Source organism: Erithacus rubecula, assembly GCF_903797595.1.
Source record: "Erithacus rubecula genome assembly, chromosome: 2".
Taxonomy (NCBI): Eukaryota; Metazoa; Chordata; class Aves; order Passeriformes; family Muscicapidae; genus Erithacus; species Erithacus rubecula.
This window is the reverse complement of record NC_136685.1, coordinates 51,205,262-51,224,647: the sequence shown is the minus strand read 5'-3', so window position 1 is coordinate 51,224,647 and position 19,386 is coordinate 51,205,262. Positions and strand designations below refer to the sequence as shown.

The 19,386-nt window shown below is 39.0% G+C and overlaps 1 protein-coding gene across 1 annotated transcript in view; it reads left to right on the top strand.

Annotated features, from left to right (window-relative positions):
• The window catches only part of THEMIS (thymocyte selection associated), a 75,508-nt gene that overhangs the window by 42,738 nt on the left and 13,384 nt on the right, over positions 1-19,386 (top strand). Inside the window, exon 5 of the mRNA XM_079332217.1 lies at positions 17,702-17,852. Within this exon, the coding sequence (XP_079188343.1) occupies positions 17,702-17,852 (151 nt within the window). The remainder of the gene's footprint in view (positions 1-17,701; positions 17,853-19,386) is intronic.

Genomic DNA, 19,386 nt, shown 5'->3' with positions numbered 1-19,386 from the left:
GACAGTAGCTCCAGTACTTCATTGCAATGTTCCCTCTGTCCTGAAAGGCCTTGGTAAAAAATGAGATGGTAGGGCATAAAAGAGGTCAATGCCAGCTCTAGCTCCTGGGACAGCTAAAAGTTGATGATAAGAAGGCTGTTTTAAGCCATCAAAGCTCTTTCTTCCTCAGCTGTAATTTTTTTGTTGTGCAGCACAGAATTTCACCCTGGGGTTTTTGTCTGAATAGTGATGGATTTGATAACAGTCTCACCTGCACTCTGAACATGTAACCATTAATGATGCACTTAATTTCAGAGGAACCATGAAATTAAGACAGCTCATGTGCTTCTACTTTTCGAGTCTCCTGTTAGTACTTTCATAAAGGCTGTGTTCTGTATTCAGCAGTCAGTTTTCTCTGCTTTAATTGCTGAAGTATTTGCCTTAATGGTACCTGAGGCTTGCTTCCATGTAGCTCTTCTCCAGGTCTGATGCCACACATTAGCCTCTCTTTGTGACAAAATTATTTTGAAGTTAGTGGGACAGCCATGAACATACAAAAATGTTTCTAAACATGAAAGGGCTGCCTTGTTTGCAAACAGTGAAGAAGAGAGGAACCTTGCTGAAAGAGTTTACCATCTGGGGAGGAAAAAATAAACCTGCAAAAATAGCCTGTATCAAGGTTAAGGCTGGTGATATAGTTGATGTAACTGAAATGGAAAGCTTATGTGGCCTGAAAAAACATTATGGGCAGTGAGGCCAGATATGAACTGATCCTATTGCTTACTAGCATTTCTTTCTGTGCCTGTCATTTAATCTCAATATTCATCTATGCTTACCTGCTTCATGGCCCTGTGGAATACACTGTACTGCATTCTGCTTCCTATTTCATGCAAGGCAGGTCCCCTTGGTGCCTCAGATAATGCTGTGAGCTTCTTGATAATAATTATTATTGTGATGACCCAAATACAGGGTGAACCTTCACAAAAGGCAGCTTTTTATTTTGAGGAATCAGGTCTACATTTTTCCCATGGGTTTAGGATATTGGGGTTCTGATGAGCACATTTATGTAAGGAAGCCATTTTTTTGTGATAAACAACTTGGCTGTTTGAGGTGATTTCCTTTATCAGCCGACTATATGCAAATCAACTGAACTTCGCACCCTTTAATCAGAATTTTGGGGAAATTTTCTGACCTCAGATCTCTGCTTCCTTTAGAATGGTTCCATCATTCTTTGTTCAAAATATATTTTATAAGTATATCAATATTTATGATGTGTGCATGTGTCTGTTTCGTCAAGGCTAAGGCAAGCTTGATTTTTTTCCACATTTTTCATGTTGCTATTGGCTGTACAAGGGAACTGTACAAGGGTAATATGAAAAGAGATGGGAACAAAAGGCTGCTGCTAGCTATAAGGATCCTGGGGTGGTATTTAATACTTGTAGCTTTCTGTATCTTCAGTTTCTAGGCAGCTGGAGAGCTTCTTACACCTGGGGACTTGCCTTGGCTGATCGCTGGAAAATAGGAGTAGGATATTTGGATGAGATAAAATTCCACTAGGAAATGGTGTGATGGTGAAAATCCATTTCACAGATATTTATAGTCATCACATCACCTACAGGGCCATGTGGAATGAGGGTCTTGAGGTCTCTGAGCCCTGCAGAAACACACAGTGGGTGGCAATCCCAGCAGATATCCTTATGTTCTAAATAGGTGGAGAGCGCATGTCAGAGGGAATTGACAGCAGACGACTTGCCTGCAGTCACTCAGCAGGTTAGTGGTGAGGTTTCTTGGCTAGCAGACCTGTTTTGTCCTGAACTAAATCTCTGGTCAGAACTTTTTCTTTGCAGTTTTTGACAAAAAAAAAAAAATAGACTGAGATCCCAGATGCAAAGTTTGTCAAACAGTCAGCCTACAAAATGAATTCACATGAACCACGGTATTTTTAAGGATGTAATTGTCATGAGCTTGTAAGTGTTGCTATACATCTCCATCAAGTCTTAGAAAGAAGTTCTGTGTTAAAATAGCTTTGTGAAATAATGTTAGGCATGAGTTTTGCAAAATAATTCTGAAGTAGTTGGGGATCATCACTTTCTTGAATGACACTCACTTTTGTACTGACAACCAGCATAAATTTGCACCTTACTCTCTGGGAAGTCCCTCCTCTTCTTCCTCTCTTTATAGTGAAAAAATGAAATTTATGTAGGTAAGAAGAAATGCTATAGCAGTTGACTACTGTAGTTAGCTCTCCTCTGGAACAAAATCCTTGACACTCTTTTGTGCCAAAGTGTTTTATTGTTTCCCTGGCCCAAAACATTGAATTCTACCATGGCCATGAGAGATCTGAAATCAGAGGACTGCCTGAAGAGAAGAATTTTGATCAGATATGAAATAAATGTTTTTAAAGAGATAAAGAAAAATTTGAAAATTTGAAAAGAAAAATTTGAGACTGGCAAAAGAAGTTGTTTCAACAGAAGGTAAAACCTACTATTCTCTACTACTGCTTTGAACCTTTAAATTACTTTTCAACCATTGATAAATTGATTTTCATTGAGAAAGCCCCTTTCACATGAAAAGTGAAAAAGCATGTGGCTCCATTCTTACCTCTATGGACTCATTAACTGTTAAAATCTGATCAGCTGTTTAAGGTTAGGATTTGATTTGGCCTCTTCTTTTTGTGCCTCTGTAAAGCTACCATGTTCAGTAAAGGAACACCTGCCTACACTGGAAATCTGCTATGGACCTTGGGTTTAACTTTGTCTTCCACCTAGGGATGTGACCTAATAATTAGCAAGTGAAAGAAAGATACATCCTGATTTTCTTAAATGTCCCTGTGATAGATTTCTGGCAAATAATAAATAACTAAATAAACCTTTTGATCCATAAGAGGAAAAGCAACATACACCCTGATGTATTTACTTGAACCTGGGCTGACTTCCCTACTTTTATCACAAGCAAGACAAAAGTAACCATTGGGAGTAAGAGATGGGCAAGACTGTAAGAAAACAGAGTATATTAATGAAAAGTACTCAGCAGAGAGCCTATTACAGTATCTGTCCTCTCTCCTGTGCCACTACAGAGCTAAAAGTGATTGATAATAACCTTGTACTTACTGTACAATTTTCCTACAATTTTATCGTTGTAGTCATGGCATTGATCTACAGTTAAATGAGATAATTCCTGTGTGCTATCTTGCCAGTCTGCCAGGAGCAATGTACCAATTTACCTGTAAAGTCACAGAAAAAAAGAATACCTGCTTGAATCCAGGGCTTAATATAGAAGTTTTAGATAGCTACATTATGAAATTGCTATAAAGAATATTCTTAAGTTTGTAAGAGAAATGTGATGAGAACTATTCAAACCTAGAAATTTCTATCAGTAATACTGCTTTTATCTGAAGAATATTTAATAGCCTCTGCTTTTCTCCTTTCACTATATGAATGTTGCAAAGCCTTTTTTGGGGCAGGAAACTATGAAACTGTAACTGAAGTCTTACTTGTAGTAAGTTCTAAGGTATCAGAAAATATTTATGATACCAGCAATCTGCAAAAGTTAGACTACTAAAAATAATGAAATAAGATGGTTCAAAATACAAGATTTTTTAATGTCTGCTTTATTTTTGATGGATCAAAATTCATGCTCTTAGAAATTTTATTGGAAAATTCCAAAGAAATCCTACTTTGGACTAGAAACCATGCAGTTCAGAGAAAACTTTATGAAGCTTTCAAAGAGATGTGTGAATCTTTCAACCAGTTTCTTCTCAAATGTCTTATTTCACCCAACCCTCTAAACTTAAAATGAAACTTTTGGGTCACAAAACCACAGAGATCACCTCCTGCAAAGGTTTGCTACAACCAGAACACAGTAAAACTCACTGACTTCAAAAAGCTCTTCACTGTAAGTGTGGCTTCCTACTCCTCCCTGGGTCTAGCTCTCTCTTGCATTAAAGCTTCTTTTCAGGTTGGCAGTGCGAAATGGGGCCCCAAAAGAGAGCCAGTTATTGTCACATGAGGTGTGTTTCCCTGTTGCTAACATGCTGGATATAGAGGTGGCCAAATGGGCTAGGAGGAGTCAGAAGCTGCTGACCCAATAAATTCTGTCTTGAGAGGATGTATTGGGGATGCCCTCAGGTTAACTACGACACAGCTTTTTAATTCACAGTAGGATTGAATAATTTGGAAGTTTATGTCTTTGGAAATGAGTAATGCTGAAGGGAAGGCTTCTGCTGGCAAACAGGATTGTGCCATCCACAAACTGTTGCTATCTCACAGATGCTCTTTGATGATCCATGTGAAATTAATGAGAGATTTCAGTCCAGCTCCAGGTAGTTTTGAGAGTTTTCTCCCTAGAGCCATTGTCACATGCAGTGTCACCTGCTGTTGATCTTATTCGTTATCTAAGAAGCTGAAGTAAGTGTTGGAGGGTGAGACTAACCTGAGACCTGCATTACTTTTATAAAATTTCAAATGTCACAGGCCCCCAGAAAACATAGATGGATTTGCTGGTTCTGAAGTTTTCTACACCTAAGTAAATAAAAGACTATTAAACCAAAGAATTAATGGCAGCAAACTGTATATTCTTTTATTCTTGTCAGTCTTCTTACATATTCACAAAGAAGCAAATAAATAAATTATGTGAATTTATTTTCTCTGGTTTTTATTTGAAATTTGGTAGCACCCACAATGTGTTAAGCACTGTCCTCATCTGTGGAAACATACAGTTTGTTCCCTTAATACATTTTAATTTAAGGCTTACAAGATTTATATATCTGATAGATTATTCAGCTTGCTTTGAGCCAGAAAACACACACTGCTGTAGAAAACACTGTTTCCAAGGTCCTGACTTTGCCAGATGTTAGGCTTGTACAAGACCACAGCAAGATTTTCCACTTACCAAAGGGATTGTTCCCCACAGTAAACCTCAGTATGTGTAAATGTGTGAGCTCTGAGGCTCTGCTCCTGTAAGCAATGAAAGCTGTGCATAGCTGTACTCACCCAAGGAGGCACACTCATTTTAATAGACTGATTTCTTCAGCTGACTAGATATTTTTATTGCATTAATCTGTTTCTCACTGGGTTAAGAAGACACCAACAGCCAAAATCAGCCAAATGATTTTGAGAATTTGTTTTGCTTTTGCAAAACCCTCAACAAGCCATTTTTCAACCAGCTTGAAACAAGCACCAGCCACCTCATCTTTCTGCAGCTTGGCCAGTCTCGTTAGAGCCTCTATTTTGTTTCAGCTGGGACAACCTCAGCTCTGCCTCTTTGCTTGCATGATCTACAGCAGTCCTGATACGCTTTGGAGGCTGCCTGAAGGCACAGCTTGGGACCAGCCTTGTCTTCCCAGAGCTGGAACATTTTCATCTGCCCAATGATGTGCCCCTATGCCGCACTCTGCTTCCACAAGTTGTGGTTTTGGTAAAATCACAGAAAAGAACAGCTCTGCAGAAAGAAATGTCTTCTCACCTCTGGCTTGGTGAGTCTTGCCCAAGACTCTTGTTTTCTGGTTGGCAGTGCCAGGCAGTTTCCTGAACCAACAATTACCAACTCCTACCACTGCAACCAAGAGGCCAGCCTCTTCCTCTCGTGCCTGCCCTCATTTTGCAAACCAGACAAAGAAAATTACAAAAGCTTGGAGGTCAGCAGTCATTTCAGCTGAGGCAAAAAGTCCAGTTGGTGCCAAAGCTGCCAGTTTGATTGGACATGTTTGCCTTCTTTCTCCCAGAGCCAAAGCATGAGAGGCAAGTTGGTAGATCTGAGAGAGCAGCCTGCAATGTTGCTTGCTTGTTTTCTGCAATATGGGGCATATTCATCTAGTGAAAATCTGACATGTAACACATATCATTGAGGGGAGGTCTAGCCTGCATGTTTGAACTATTTACTGTTAGGAAGAGTGAGAAAATTGTCTTTCCTGTGCAATTAACAGAATTTCAAATATTACCTCTCAAAATTGACATAAGATTGATGAAATAATAATCTCTTTTAAAACCTTCTGTGAACTCATTTAGAGTCATCTCAATTTCCAAGTCCTGTGAAGAAAATTTTCACATCAGAAAAAAAGATCCAGCTAAGCATCTGGATGTTGAGCACAAAACATCAGGAGAAGACAGCATTATGTTTTTAGAGGCAGGCTGCTGAACTGAAAAGCAAGTGAACAGTTAAGCTTGGCTCAAAGACTGAAGGAGAAGAAATTTTAGGCTGTAGAAATAAAATCTTTCCTAAATCCCCAATGTAATTTAGTGGATTGATGAAAGCAAAACTGTCCTGTTGATGAAACTCATGAGAGTTACAAAGCTCTTTGCCCTGTGCCAGTAGTTTTAAGAATTGTCCACCAAGCAATTGTTTATTTGTTCAAAGACTTTTCTGTCTGGTGTTCATATGTGGTCATTGTGGAAAAGCCCTCTGAAAATGTTTGTGGGTGCCCTAACAGGTCAGAATTTAACAGCAGAACTCTCCATGCCAACAGCTGTTTGATGTTTTAGTCAGCTGCAACAGTGCTTAAAACCCCACCAACCAGGATGTCTTCTGGGGTTCTGTAAATGTGTAAATGTATTATGATAATTAATTATTTCATTACTTTGGTTAGGAAATGCAGATATTTACAATTTAGACTGTCTTCTGCACAGACAGTCTTTCAGCAAAGTTTTAAACAGGGGGGGTTAAAAGGACTGTTTCAGTACATTAAACTACTTGCCAAGTTGAGACTATTTCATGGAGCTGGGCATATGCTGAACATGAATGAATATGAACTGGGGATGAGCAATCTCCACTTTAAAGGTTGTGCAGTCCTTAGTGTCATCTACAGAATGGTGGAACTAACAACCAAGGTTTTATCATGGTATCTTTAGTGTGAAGGAAAATTACTGATTATGAGCCTTCTTCTGCTATTTGACATTTCTTAACATATGAGCAAAGTACCACTATCAGGCTGCTTCTTAGGATGACTTTCCAGTTGCAAAAAAATTTTTTTTTTGGTAAGCCAGGAAATAATGGGTTGAGATTTCTAGAGATCTCTTCTCAGCTGACTCTTTCTAAGTGGGCTTAAAAGGCTTTTAAATGACACTGAGGCATAGCTCTGCACATTGTTGGAGTGCCAGGGCTGTCCTACAAAGCCAGCTCTCAGGAGAAAACCTGGAAAGGGAGTGGATGCAGCAAAAGCAATGGAAAACAGTTAAAAGCACAGAGGGATATTTAATTCTCATTCTCACAGCTTGGTATTGGGGCAGATTGGGAGAGAACTTGAACCTCCAGTAGAGTCAGTGCCTAGGGGGGAGGCTGGTTCAGGGCAGGGTAGGGGCAGGAGGCAGAAGTGGGCACATGGTATCACAGTTTCATTTTGATACCCAGGAGTAAATGGTCTTGAAAGCCTTTCTTTCCCTTAATTTTTGCTCCCTGTAATGAATTGAGGAAATTCAAAATCTAAAATGCCAAAATCCAGAAACAGACCAAAAAGTCTCATTTTAATAGTTTTAGTGAGTATTTGTAATCAGAACAGAAATTTTTTTCTGGTGAGTAGGTACTTCCCAATTTGCCAAAAGAATCAGGATGTGAACATCCTTTCTGGTGAGGAAAAATCCAGACACTTTACAGGATATGATTCAATGTTGCCAAAAAACCAAGGACCGCTGTGACTTGGCTGGGTTTGTTAACCATCGGTGTGCAGTTCAGCACACCTGCAGGGGAATTAATTGTCAGAATTTTGAAATTATTTCAGAGAATAAAGAATAAGAAAGGGAAGTGAAAAATGGGACAGAATAGTTTCTTTCTGACAAAACAGGCTAGCTTCTAGTGGGCAAGTTGAAATATTTATATTCTCACATTTCTGTGTACATTTATATGTGCATAGGTGTGTGAGAAGGCAAAATTCTTGAAGGAACTGTAACATTGCAGAAATACCTGATAGAATAGCAATGCATTTTGCTAATAAAATAACCCATTTTCCTTTCACTCCTGCTGTTACATTCCCTGCTGTGGCCTGGAAACCAGATGATTTTGAAAAACAAGAAGCCTGATGTTGAATTCAGCCATGACTGAGCAAATCCAGAATAATGCTTTCAAATTACAGGGAGTGAGTGCAGATTTGCACCCAGGGTCTGAGGACTGAATCCAGTCTGAAGTATTTAATTCCTACCAACTCAGTGTCCTGCAGCTTTCCTGAGGCTGATGTCTGCTGTGCACAGCATTTTCTGTCAAGCAGTGAGAGGAAGTAGAGGGTGAGTTCTGCAGCTGGACTGGCAGACTCATGCAAGGAAGGCCATCACTGCAGTAAGAACTTGAAAATAATTTATTTTAAAAATCTGACTCCCCACCCTACCCCACCCCCAGTCTCTGCAGGACCACAATTAGAGGAAATGGGGCAGGATACATTCAGGCTAAGGGGACTCAGAACAAGTCTGAAAGCGGATCAGGAGTTCAAGGGTAGGCTGGACAAATACCTGGAAGAGACTCTCTTTGAGTGTTACTAATAGACAAACCACGTCAAACTCAGGAAATTCCCTGAGCTGAAAATAGCAAGAGGCTGAGAGTGTATTTGAATGTAACAGATCCTGACTTGCTCTGTTCCTACTCTTCCTTGGTGTCTGGTTAAGGCAATGATGAAGCAAAAATACTCTGTAAGATGCATTTTGACCTGAACCAGTGTGGATGTTATTTAAATATTTAGGGATGGAGAAGATCTGAGGATTGAGAGAGACACAAATGGAACAATGGTGCAGTGAGGGCTGCCTCCTTTGGAGTCCTGTGTCAGGAGTTACAGGAAATTTCATTCTTCTTTTCATTTAGTTTCAAATCAGATTTTCCACACACTAAACTGCACTAACATTCACATCATTTTCAGCCTTCAGATTTCAGTCTGTTGAGTGTATTCCATCTGCAGTTTGGCAAACTTGCAGGTAATTAGCTCTCCCTTGTAATTATATTTCCAGTTAATGTTCCATTAAAGACAAATTAAAAGAATTCACATCTTCTGCTTAAGTGGTGATAGCACAAAATACATTTCCTAGCCTTTGAACAAACAAGCAGTTCCATTTGCCAAGGTGAGGTGCATTTGTAACACAGAAGTAGACCTCATGAATTTAGGTTTTCAGGTGTATACTTTTTTCCTCCCAAGAACTTCACTGTTTAATGGGTGGGTAGCTCAGGAGAAAAGCAAAGCCAGCCTTTGGGTAAAGCATCAGACCCACTATGAAACTATGGGATCCTCTTCTTGTCTCCCTTCAGGGCTGATGTAAGTGCCATGGAAACCAGGACTTCCACACAATCTGAAACAGCCCAAGCCTAATTTCTTTAGCTGAGACCTCACAAGTGTGGCTGCAATTTCTTGCCTGATGGGCAGGAAAGGCAGGTTGGTGAAGAGTTCAAGGTGTATAGCAAGGTGACAGCTGGTGGCATCTCACCAGTTCCTAACCACTTTTTTGTAGCAATGTGGAAAAGAGTACATTTTGATTTGCCAGAATGGAAAATGCAGAAAACAATACTTTTGTTTCACAGCATGGTGTGTTGAAGAGACAAAGTGCTGTTTAAGACTAAGTACTCAGGGGGTAAAGAAGCCAAATCTTAACATAAAGATATCAATGCAAAAATAAATGTATTATCATCCACATTACAGTAAAGATGAAAAAACTTTTCTCTGCTCTGAGGCATTGGGGATCAAGCACTCCCCCCTTTATGTATTTAGCAGGGAGAAAAGGGGAAAGTGATGGAGCTCAGAGGGCATTATGCAGTTCTGTATTTTGCATCAAAACTATTGCTAAACGATTTTTAAATAGCCTTTTTTGATTTGTAACATTAAGCTGAAGGTGTAAGCCTGGGGATTTTGTGCTGGTCAATACAGCATTGTTTCATTCCAGGCCACTCACTCAAGGATGCCCAACATAATTTTCTTTCCTGCTTGTACACATACAGAGCAAGGGGAAAAGTATCTGGGAAAAAGGGGCTGACAGCTTCAGTTACCCAGAGATATAAAAGATCTTGGTAGCAAAACTTAATTCTAAAGTCTCTTGAGACACAATTGGTGCTCTTCTGGGAAAATTTGAGGGGGAAAAAAGATCTGATTCAACAAATGATTTAACTAATACTGTGAGCAGTGAATGAGTGCATGAAAGTCATTGGATTAAGAACTAAAATCTTAGGACTCTGAATTTCCAAAGGAAGGGAAGAATTTCAGTTGAATGTAAGAGTAATACACTCTTGTGTATTTTTTTATTGATTACATAACGCAACTTATTTTGTTTCCATTAGCTGCAGAAAATTTACCTGAACTGTGGGAACTGTCAGGGAAGGGTGGCAGTATTTCCTTATCTCCTTAAAGCCCTTTCAAAATTTCCTAAGAAAGCATATACTGTAGAACAACCCTGTTTAAAGGTCATCCTATCAGCTGGATCCCTTTTTGTGCTCCGTTTGTTATTCCCCTCTGACCCCACCGCAATTATTAAACCACAGCCTTTTAAATTATAAGATCTTAATTTTTTCTCCACTTTGCATCCCAAAAAATCATCAAATCTGAGCGTTGTTTTCCCAGACATAACCACGAAATTAGTTGTGTTTCAAACGGGGGGAGTGGGGGGGACCAGAAGGAGAAGTCTTGGAGGAGAGTTGGGATGCCAGGCTTTCCGGGCTCATGGCTGAGCCGCGCTCCCGGCAGCGCGTTCCGCGGGATGCGCCGGGACGAGCCGGGATGTGCCGGGACGAACCGGGATGAGCCGGGATGCGCCGGGACGAGCTGGGATGCGCCGGGATGAGCCGGGATGCGCCGGGACGAGCCGGGATACGCCGGGACGAACCGGGATGAGCCGGGATGCGGAGACCCCTAGCGGTGCCCGCCGCCTGCTTCCCCGTTTATTCATTTTTGTCTGGATGTCTCTGGTTGTCCCGCTCACAGACAGATTGCGCGTCGGGCAGGACGCGGCGCCGCTGGTTTCTCCGAGACCAATCGGCTTCGTACATTGTTTTCTTTTATTTTTGTCGAAATGGGTCTGGCTGGACCATGGCTTTCTGCTCTGATTTGTTTTCGTTTTAAATCCAAGTATGCTTATTCAAATTCTGGACAGGGATTAACTAATCCTGTCACTACTATTAGGAAAACTTAAGAGTTTAAATACAACCTTTGAACCCTTAGGATGTGCCTGAAGTAGCATTAGCCTACAATCAAGCATGATTTTATTCATAGTTTTCCTCTTTTTAACCTTTGGGGAAAGAGCCAGGAGCAACCTGGTCTAGTGGAAGATGTCCTTTCCCATGGCAGTGGGGGTGGAACTGAATGGTCTTTAAGGTCCTTTCCAGCACAAACCATCCTATAGTTCTATGATAAAACCCAGACTACTGACAATGAAAATCAAATTAATTGTGATATTGTTGGTATGTAGAGAAAGTACCTTGTAAGGAAGAAATTTGTTAAGCACCTGAATGCGGATCACAAAACTTAATTTGATCATGTATTTTCTGTCTCTTTTAGGCAGACAATAGCTCAGAAATTAATATAATTTTGTTTCTGTCTTTGAAACTACATAACCTTGACCCCTTCTTTGTCAAAATAGTTAATCTGCAGTTTATAGTACCTTATTAGTCCTGCAGGCAAATAATAATTCTCCAAAGTGCTCTCATCCTGTATATTAATAAGGCTAAATGAGGATCCTCTTTATTGCCCATGGCCCTTTCGAAGTATCTTCTAACTAGCTCTTCTTCTTTTCCACACTCCAGTGGACTGTGGAAAATGAAGACTTGATATCATGTACTGGAATCTGTGCAATGAGACTGTTAAAATTCTTTGCTACAAAATCATAGACCCTTGTCAGTACCCTTTGCTATGGGTACACTGTGCCCTTGCAAAAATTACCTTGATGTGCAAGGTAAGTTGGCTTGCCAATAGATCATACAAGAAGGCTACCTTGGGATAAAAGTGAATAATAATCCTAAGGTAATTGTTTCTTTTCAAGTGAAATAAATCAATCTTAATTGTCTGTCATAATAATACAGATTTTGAGACATGTCAGCAGTTCCCATATGTGTATTCCCATTATTCAAATTTGTTTCCCATCTGTTAGGTAAGAGCACTCACTCAGATTTCAAGTCATACAGTAGGTGAAATATATTTTCATAGAATCATAGAATGGTTTGGGTTGGAAGCGGCTTTAAGGATCATCTAGCTTCCACCCCCTGCCATGGTCTGGGACACCTTCCCTTGGACCAGGTTGCTCAAAGCCCCATTCCAACCTGGCCTTGAACACTTCCAGGAATGGGTCATCCACAATTTCCCTGGGGAGCCTGTGTCAGTAAATCACCACCCTCACAGAAAATAATTTCTTCCTAAAATCTAATCTAAACTATTGACTTTCAGTTTAAAACCACTCCCCTTGTCCTATGACTATACTACCCTATAAAGAGCCCCTCTTCTTCTTTATTGTAAGCTTTCTTTAGGTATTGGAAAGCTGCCAGAAGGTCTCCCCAGAGTGTTCTCTTTTTCAGGCTTAACAACCCCAGTTCTCTCAGCCTAGTTTCATAGGAAAGGTGCTCCAGATCATGTTTGTGGCCCTCCCCTGGACCTACTTCATTAGATCAATATTCTTCATATATTGGGGTCCCCAGAGTTAGGTGCAGTACTCCAGGTGGGGTTCCACCAAAGTGGAATGGAGGGGGCATCACCTGATGATGAGCATTGGTGTAAATCTGACCAATGTAATTACTCCAGAATGCACTCCAACATCTGCTTTTCCAACCCAAAAATAATTCAGATCTGTGACTCAGGATGGTCTAAGGCTCTTATATATGCAATAGCATTTAGTCTGGCTGATACTACATGGGAAGCAAAATCTGTTATTATTTTCTGACCCACTGTAGTTCCAAACTGTCCCTGCAGAAAATCATGCAGATATAATGACTGTGGGAGCAAAATTATATAGGTAAGTTGTATTTCTGTAGGTTCTGAACTTCATGAAGTCTTCCATATAAATCAGTAACTACGAATATTGATATGTCTCTTTCTACCACCCTCTCACAATTTCCATGAAAAACTCTGCAAAATATTTTAAACTAAAACTTCATCCAGCCTGGTTTGGGTTTTCTGGTGAATACAGTGCTGTGTAACTCTCTTGCAGAGCTGCCTTATGTGGGGATAAATTGTCTCTTTCATCTGTGTTTGGACAGTGAAATCATTCATTACACTTTCATTCTATGTATATGTCTTTTTATTCTGGTGGAAGGTGCATGCAGCAATTAAGCATTTTAGAGATAAATAAACCCATGCAGTATATACCAAAACAATCAATATGTATCTGGAACTTTGGCTTGGCTTTCTGATGGCTGTAAATACTGCCACTCCAAGTTTTTAAAGATGGCAGTAAAAGGTTTATGTCCTGTATCTACTAGCATAAGTGACTTGTAATAATGTACTCCAAAGGTGTAGTGCCATGTCCAGCACTGATTGCTCCAGCAAGTGAGTACTCCCCTTCACTAGAGTCATCTGCAATCACATAACAGCTTGACTTTCAGTCTGGAAAAGCATAGTTTTGTCAGATTGTCTTATGCCACTACATGTCTTGCCACATTTTCAGAGATTATGACAGTTGTAGGTTTCATATTTACCTCCACATTTCTCTGTGTTTTAAACAAATGTTGCTTCCTTCTTTACTCTAAGTATTCTAGATGCTGCTAAGGAGTGGTTTCCCTTCACAAAAAAAGCAACCAAACAATATTATGAACATGAACTGTTTTCTTTTTTAAAGAAAAAGATTTTGAAGATTAAAAAAAGATTTTAAAGATTTTAAAGACTTTTTTTCTTACTTGCTCTAAGAGCTTCTCCTTCTTCTGTTCTATCTCAGTGCTTATGATAATTTTGCTGGACACCCCCAGAGTTGGAGGAAGGTGGGGGTTGTTTGTTTACTTGCTTGCTTGCTTTGTGGTTTTATTATTGTTGGTTTTTGTGGGGGTTTTTGGTGGGTTTTTTTGGTTGGTTGGTTGGGGTTTTGGGGTATTTTTGGTAGGAACCTCTGTGCTATTTTATGGGCTGATTGAGTAGTTATGACCAAATACTGCTGCCTGAAGCATTTGTGGGATAGAGATTGCCTTCAGTGTTTTTGGGTTGTATCTTGCAAAGGAGTAGGAATTGCCAGAGTCAGTGCATCATGAGTTATAATTTGATGCCTGGAAGGGGAAAGATTAAACACCAGAAACTCTTCTACCTGAAGAAGAGGTGACTCAAGAAAAAGAGTAAAAATCTGAATGATGGGAGAAAATCATTAGAGTAGAACTACAGCACCAGCATGAAAATATGAGTTAGGGCAGTAAAAAGAAACCTTGCAACCCAAGCTAAATTTCAGTGCAGAAATAAACTCTGGAACTCATTGCCACATGATACTAATAACAGAAATATAAATGAGCTTAAAAGACAATTAAACACAGTAATGAAAAAAATAGTCACATGGATGCAATTGTTGATAGCCCAAATTTCTACAATTGTCAATAGCCCAAATTTTTTAAGAGGAGAACACAGCTTGGAGCTGTGAGAAGAAGATGAGAGCAGGCTCTTATGTTGCAGGGGAAATCAGCATTTTGGGAACAGGTTTTGTGCAACTGTGGCTGTAGATAGGGAAAACACTGCTATTTGTTCAGTGCCACTCATGAGAACTCTTGTCACATTTCATGGCATCAGGAGCAGACAGAGGGAAGCCTTGCTTGCAAAAGAGAGCTCATGTATATACACACACACACAGAGAACACACACACACAGATGCAATACATTAAACTCTTCAGGGAAACTAATCAAAACCTCTTACTCTGAAACTCAGTTTGCTTCTGCAATGTTTTTGGTTCACACACCTTCAACAAACACTGCACTCATTTACAGCTTCTGCAGAATTCTGACACTTCTGTTCTTACTAAAGTGATGCATCTCCAGCCCTTTAGTTCTCACCTTAGCTCTCACACTTTTTTGTGTTTATCCTGTTTGACATAACACCTTCTATTTCCTGAGAAGGACTGTGAATATTTAGACTCATTTACCTCTATGGCTATATCCTTTGACACCTAAGTTACTCCTGGACCACAAACAAACCAGAAGATGTAATGGGCAATTCTTAGCCATTGCTGTAAAATTTTTAGTTCCTGCATCTGTAGATGTTGGTTTTATTTTCCAAATGCTGAGATTTGGGGTTTCCTCATGAGTAGTCTCTAATAACAAATTACTGCAGCTCAGATTATGAGTTTTTAATTGAATTAATATTTTTTCTGGCAGTAACTGTTGAAAATCATGGCTGATATCCTGACTTCTTTAAATTAGTGGAACAATGACTCTGTCTAGATAGAAATTCTGTGCTGTTAAATTTGCCAAGTATTTGAAAGACAACTGTAAGACTTCTCTGTTAGATAGTTTTTAAAAAGCAACCCATCTTTGTTGGTCTCTAGTATAATTATTATCTATAGTGCTATTAAGGATGTTAAAATGCTATCAGATTTCAGCATAAAATGATGTGACAGTTCATTTTCTGTAATCCTATTTGTTTCTGAATGTTTGAGTTTTGCATATTTTAATTTGTTTACAAGGTGCCCCAGGTAACTATTTTTTCACAGCGTGTGGTTTTGCTGATGAATTATAAGATTAGCACAAATTCCAGATGCATTTTTCTTAATGAGGGGATCTTTCTATTTTGATGCTAAGGCCTGTTTTTAATTAGTTAAGGCAATGCAAAATAAATAAATTCAACATACTCATACATCACATTGATTGCTAGTATTAATAGGGTAAATAAGGAGCTGACTAGAAAATAAGAGAATTCATGCTTAAAAAAAAAAAACAAAAAACAAAACCCAAAAAAACCAAACTTTCTTTTTTTTATGTCTACAGTTTAAATTAAGGTTCCATTCTTCCCTGAAAGCTGACCATTAAGTGAAAGCTTTATGTGAGCTGAGTATGCCAAACTGGAACACAGTAATAATCTGCCTATGAAAAATAGTTACCCTATCCTTCTCAAGACCTTTAATTTGTGATGAAGAGGTATGTCTGATACCAAGGATGGGACTAGTTTAGTGGCAGCTCTAAAACATGGTTATTTAAGCATTTATTTTCCCCATGCAGAAGGTGGGAATTTCTCAGTAACTGCCTATAAAATGAGTGTCCATACAATTGGGGCAGTCTGGCAACAAACAGGTGGGGTGTAGAGGCATGTTTATGTGCAGAAGATCTAGAAAAGGAGATGAAAGAAAGGCCATGCCCTCCTGGTGAAAGGAAGTTAAAGACCCTCTAGCCTCTATTCCACAACACACTGAGCACAGTCCTGGTTTGAACAGTGCCTTTTCCATTGGGTTATTTGAACTCTCTGCTGTGAAGAATTTCTTCTGACATTTCTGTCCTCTTTGCAAAATATTTCTTGGCTGATTTTTTTTATTGACAAGTCTCTGAGTGTTTTGTGGATTACATCACTGCTTACAGCTTTCCTGAGCCCCAGAGGTTCTTTTGCAACCAAGGCAAGCACTACCCAGTGCTGTATGACCTACAGGGCACAAACATGAACTGAATACTGTAACTCAACTGACCCCTGTAGGTTTTTGGGGTTTTTTTAAGATAAAGAAGAAAAGTTCCAGAGGTTCCTCTAATTGAAAATTAAGGGTCTTCCACCTGTGCAGTATTGCAACCCACCCATGGGGCAAATTCATCCCTATGTTTTATAGATTTCTTCCTCATCTGTTTTTCTTTATATACTCTTCCAAATTTTCTATTTTGATTACCAGTGACTTCTTTTGTTGCTAGCTGATATATTTTTTCAAAAAGGGCAAGTTGTTGTAAAATGTGGGCTTGTGTTGCGCTTTCGCAAATTGTGGGTTGATTCTGAAAAGATCAAATCCCATTACTGTGTAGCTACTGTCAGATTTACCAACATGACCTTATCTCTCTGAATAGGATGGGCTTTGTCATTGCTAAGGAAAAAATCTGCATTTGATTTTGAATGGAAAATCTATACTGATTATTTCCTAAAATATATACTCTGGTATAATGATTGCAATTGGCCTGTACCTCCACTGCAGCTACTGTAGAGCTTCAGCAAAGATTTAGTTTTGACACTTTTAATTGACTGTTACTTACACAGATGAAAATATGTATTTGACTGAAAATATTTATGGCATAAATGCCACAGAATTAAAAATAAAACAACACAATTATGGAAAGGTGTGTGTGATGCTTGAATTCCAAGGGATGCAAATATTGCAGCCATCTAACTTACTTTTTCCAATGTAATAAAACTATAATTAATAACACTATAATTATATGTTCCTATCATCTAACTATACTATGCTGTGAATGCTGCTGGGTAAATGTAATTGAAATGTCAGACTTCATATGAGTTTGTGATGTAATATGTAACAGAACACATTAAATGAACAATCGATAAAATAAAAATAGTTAATCAGAAAGTAATCTGAATCAACCAAGAGGGATTCATAAATCTCCTTTTGCTTGTGTGATACCACATAGCCAAAAATAAAAAGGAAAAGAAAGACTGGAGATGTGTTTTAGAGGCAATCTCTTCACCTAGAGTGTCTCCAGGTCATGTTACTTCATGATGTACATGCCTGAAAGACAAGTTCTGTGGTAAATGTCATTGATGACTTTGACAAACAGAAAGATCTGTAGTTACAACTTACAGAAATAACCCAAAGAATATTGCTCTTGCATGTCACATCAGTTTGGAATAACAATTTACATGGAAAATTAATGTGCTATTCTATCTAATTTCAGAATTTCTACATAGACACCACCAAGAAATTGTCCTCAGATCAAGCTGCTGATGTTTTGGAATTGCAAGTTAGTTGTCAAAATGATTTGGTGCATCGTGAGAATAATGACATGACTGAGAAAGCTGCACTAGTGGATACCACTGTGACTGAAGGTCAGTTAAGCTTTATGGTTTGAGCAATTAATATAACAAACCTTAACCCCAGCCTTAATGAAAATTTGACACACAGGAATATCTTTTGTGATTTCACTTGGAATCTGTGGCTTAGTCAAAAAGGGATGAAAAGTGAACCTTTCTGTTCTTCCTCCATAAATGCTGTAAGGCAAATTCATCCAAGCTCTCAGCAGCAGCATGGTATTAAACTCTGTTTGACACTGCACCATGAATATTCAGTGGTTGTTAGGAACAGACGACTGGAAAACATGTGCTGTCCTTTTGCTTTAGACTGATGCTTGCACATAATCTGTTATTAAAAAAATATCTATCCCAAAATGTTTTAAGATGAGAAAGCCATTTGCATTAAAGATATGGAGATGCCTTCAACTCATATTTTCGTATTTTGAAGAGCAAAATATTACTGAGCAAATTACTTGTCTTGATAATAGTTTTTATAGTCTCTATTTGTTTGTATTTCCCATAATTTTGATTGATTGATAGTTTTTCTACTTATCTTTCAAGTTTTTCCTTCTTCAGAAATGTACTATACAGAAGTTGAAAAGCTAGATGATAAGAGGACAATTCCAAATTTATTATATATTTCAACTTTGCAATTGATATTTAAAAATTTTTATTTCATTAATCTCTCAGTCACGGTTATATTTGAAATATGAACAAAACACATAAATTACAACACTGGAACATTTGGAAGACTAAAGCACGAATATTCATCCTCACAGCGTTTGTTTACTGATAATTGATATCAATAGAAGAGCTTCCTATAAAGCTTTTCTTTATTTTTTTCTTGTCATTCAGGGTGTAAGACTCTTAAAAAGGATTGTCTATTTGAAGCTATGTGTATTGAAACTTCTAAAAGCTGCATAAACCACTTTTTTTAAGAAGAATTAAAGTGTCATGATGAATATTCACTTATCCTTATTGCTGTGGAAATTGATTATTTGGGGACTGATTATTGAAAGTGAGGTAGTTTAACCTCATCAGCAACCCAACCTCATATAGCTGTTTGCTCACTCCACCACCAGCAGGATGGGGGGAGAATTGGAAGGGCAAAAGCCAGAAAACTTGTGGGTTGAGATAAAGATGGAGCAAAAGCCACTCACACAAACCAAGAAAAACAAGGAATTAATTCACTGCTTCCCATGGACAGGCCAGTGTTCAGCCACTTCCAGGACAGTAGGGCCCCATCACATGTAACAGTGATTTGGGAAGACAAACTCGATCATTCCAAATGTCCTCCCTCTTCCTCCTTCTATCCCTTTGGTCAATTTGGGTCATCTGTCCTGACTGTGTCTCCTCCCAAACTCCAGTTCACCCCCAACTTCTCTGTGGGGTGAGGCAGACAGAGGAAGCAGGGGGAGCACACCTGAAGAAAATGTGACCAGCACTTCTTTGAGGAAGGCAGACATAAAACTTATGCTGAGGACTGGTTTATTCACAAGCACAAAAGTCAATGCTTGAGCACGTGCTTCCCCTTATGGCCTAGACTCCTCACAGACAGGAAACATCACAC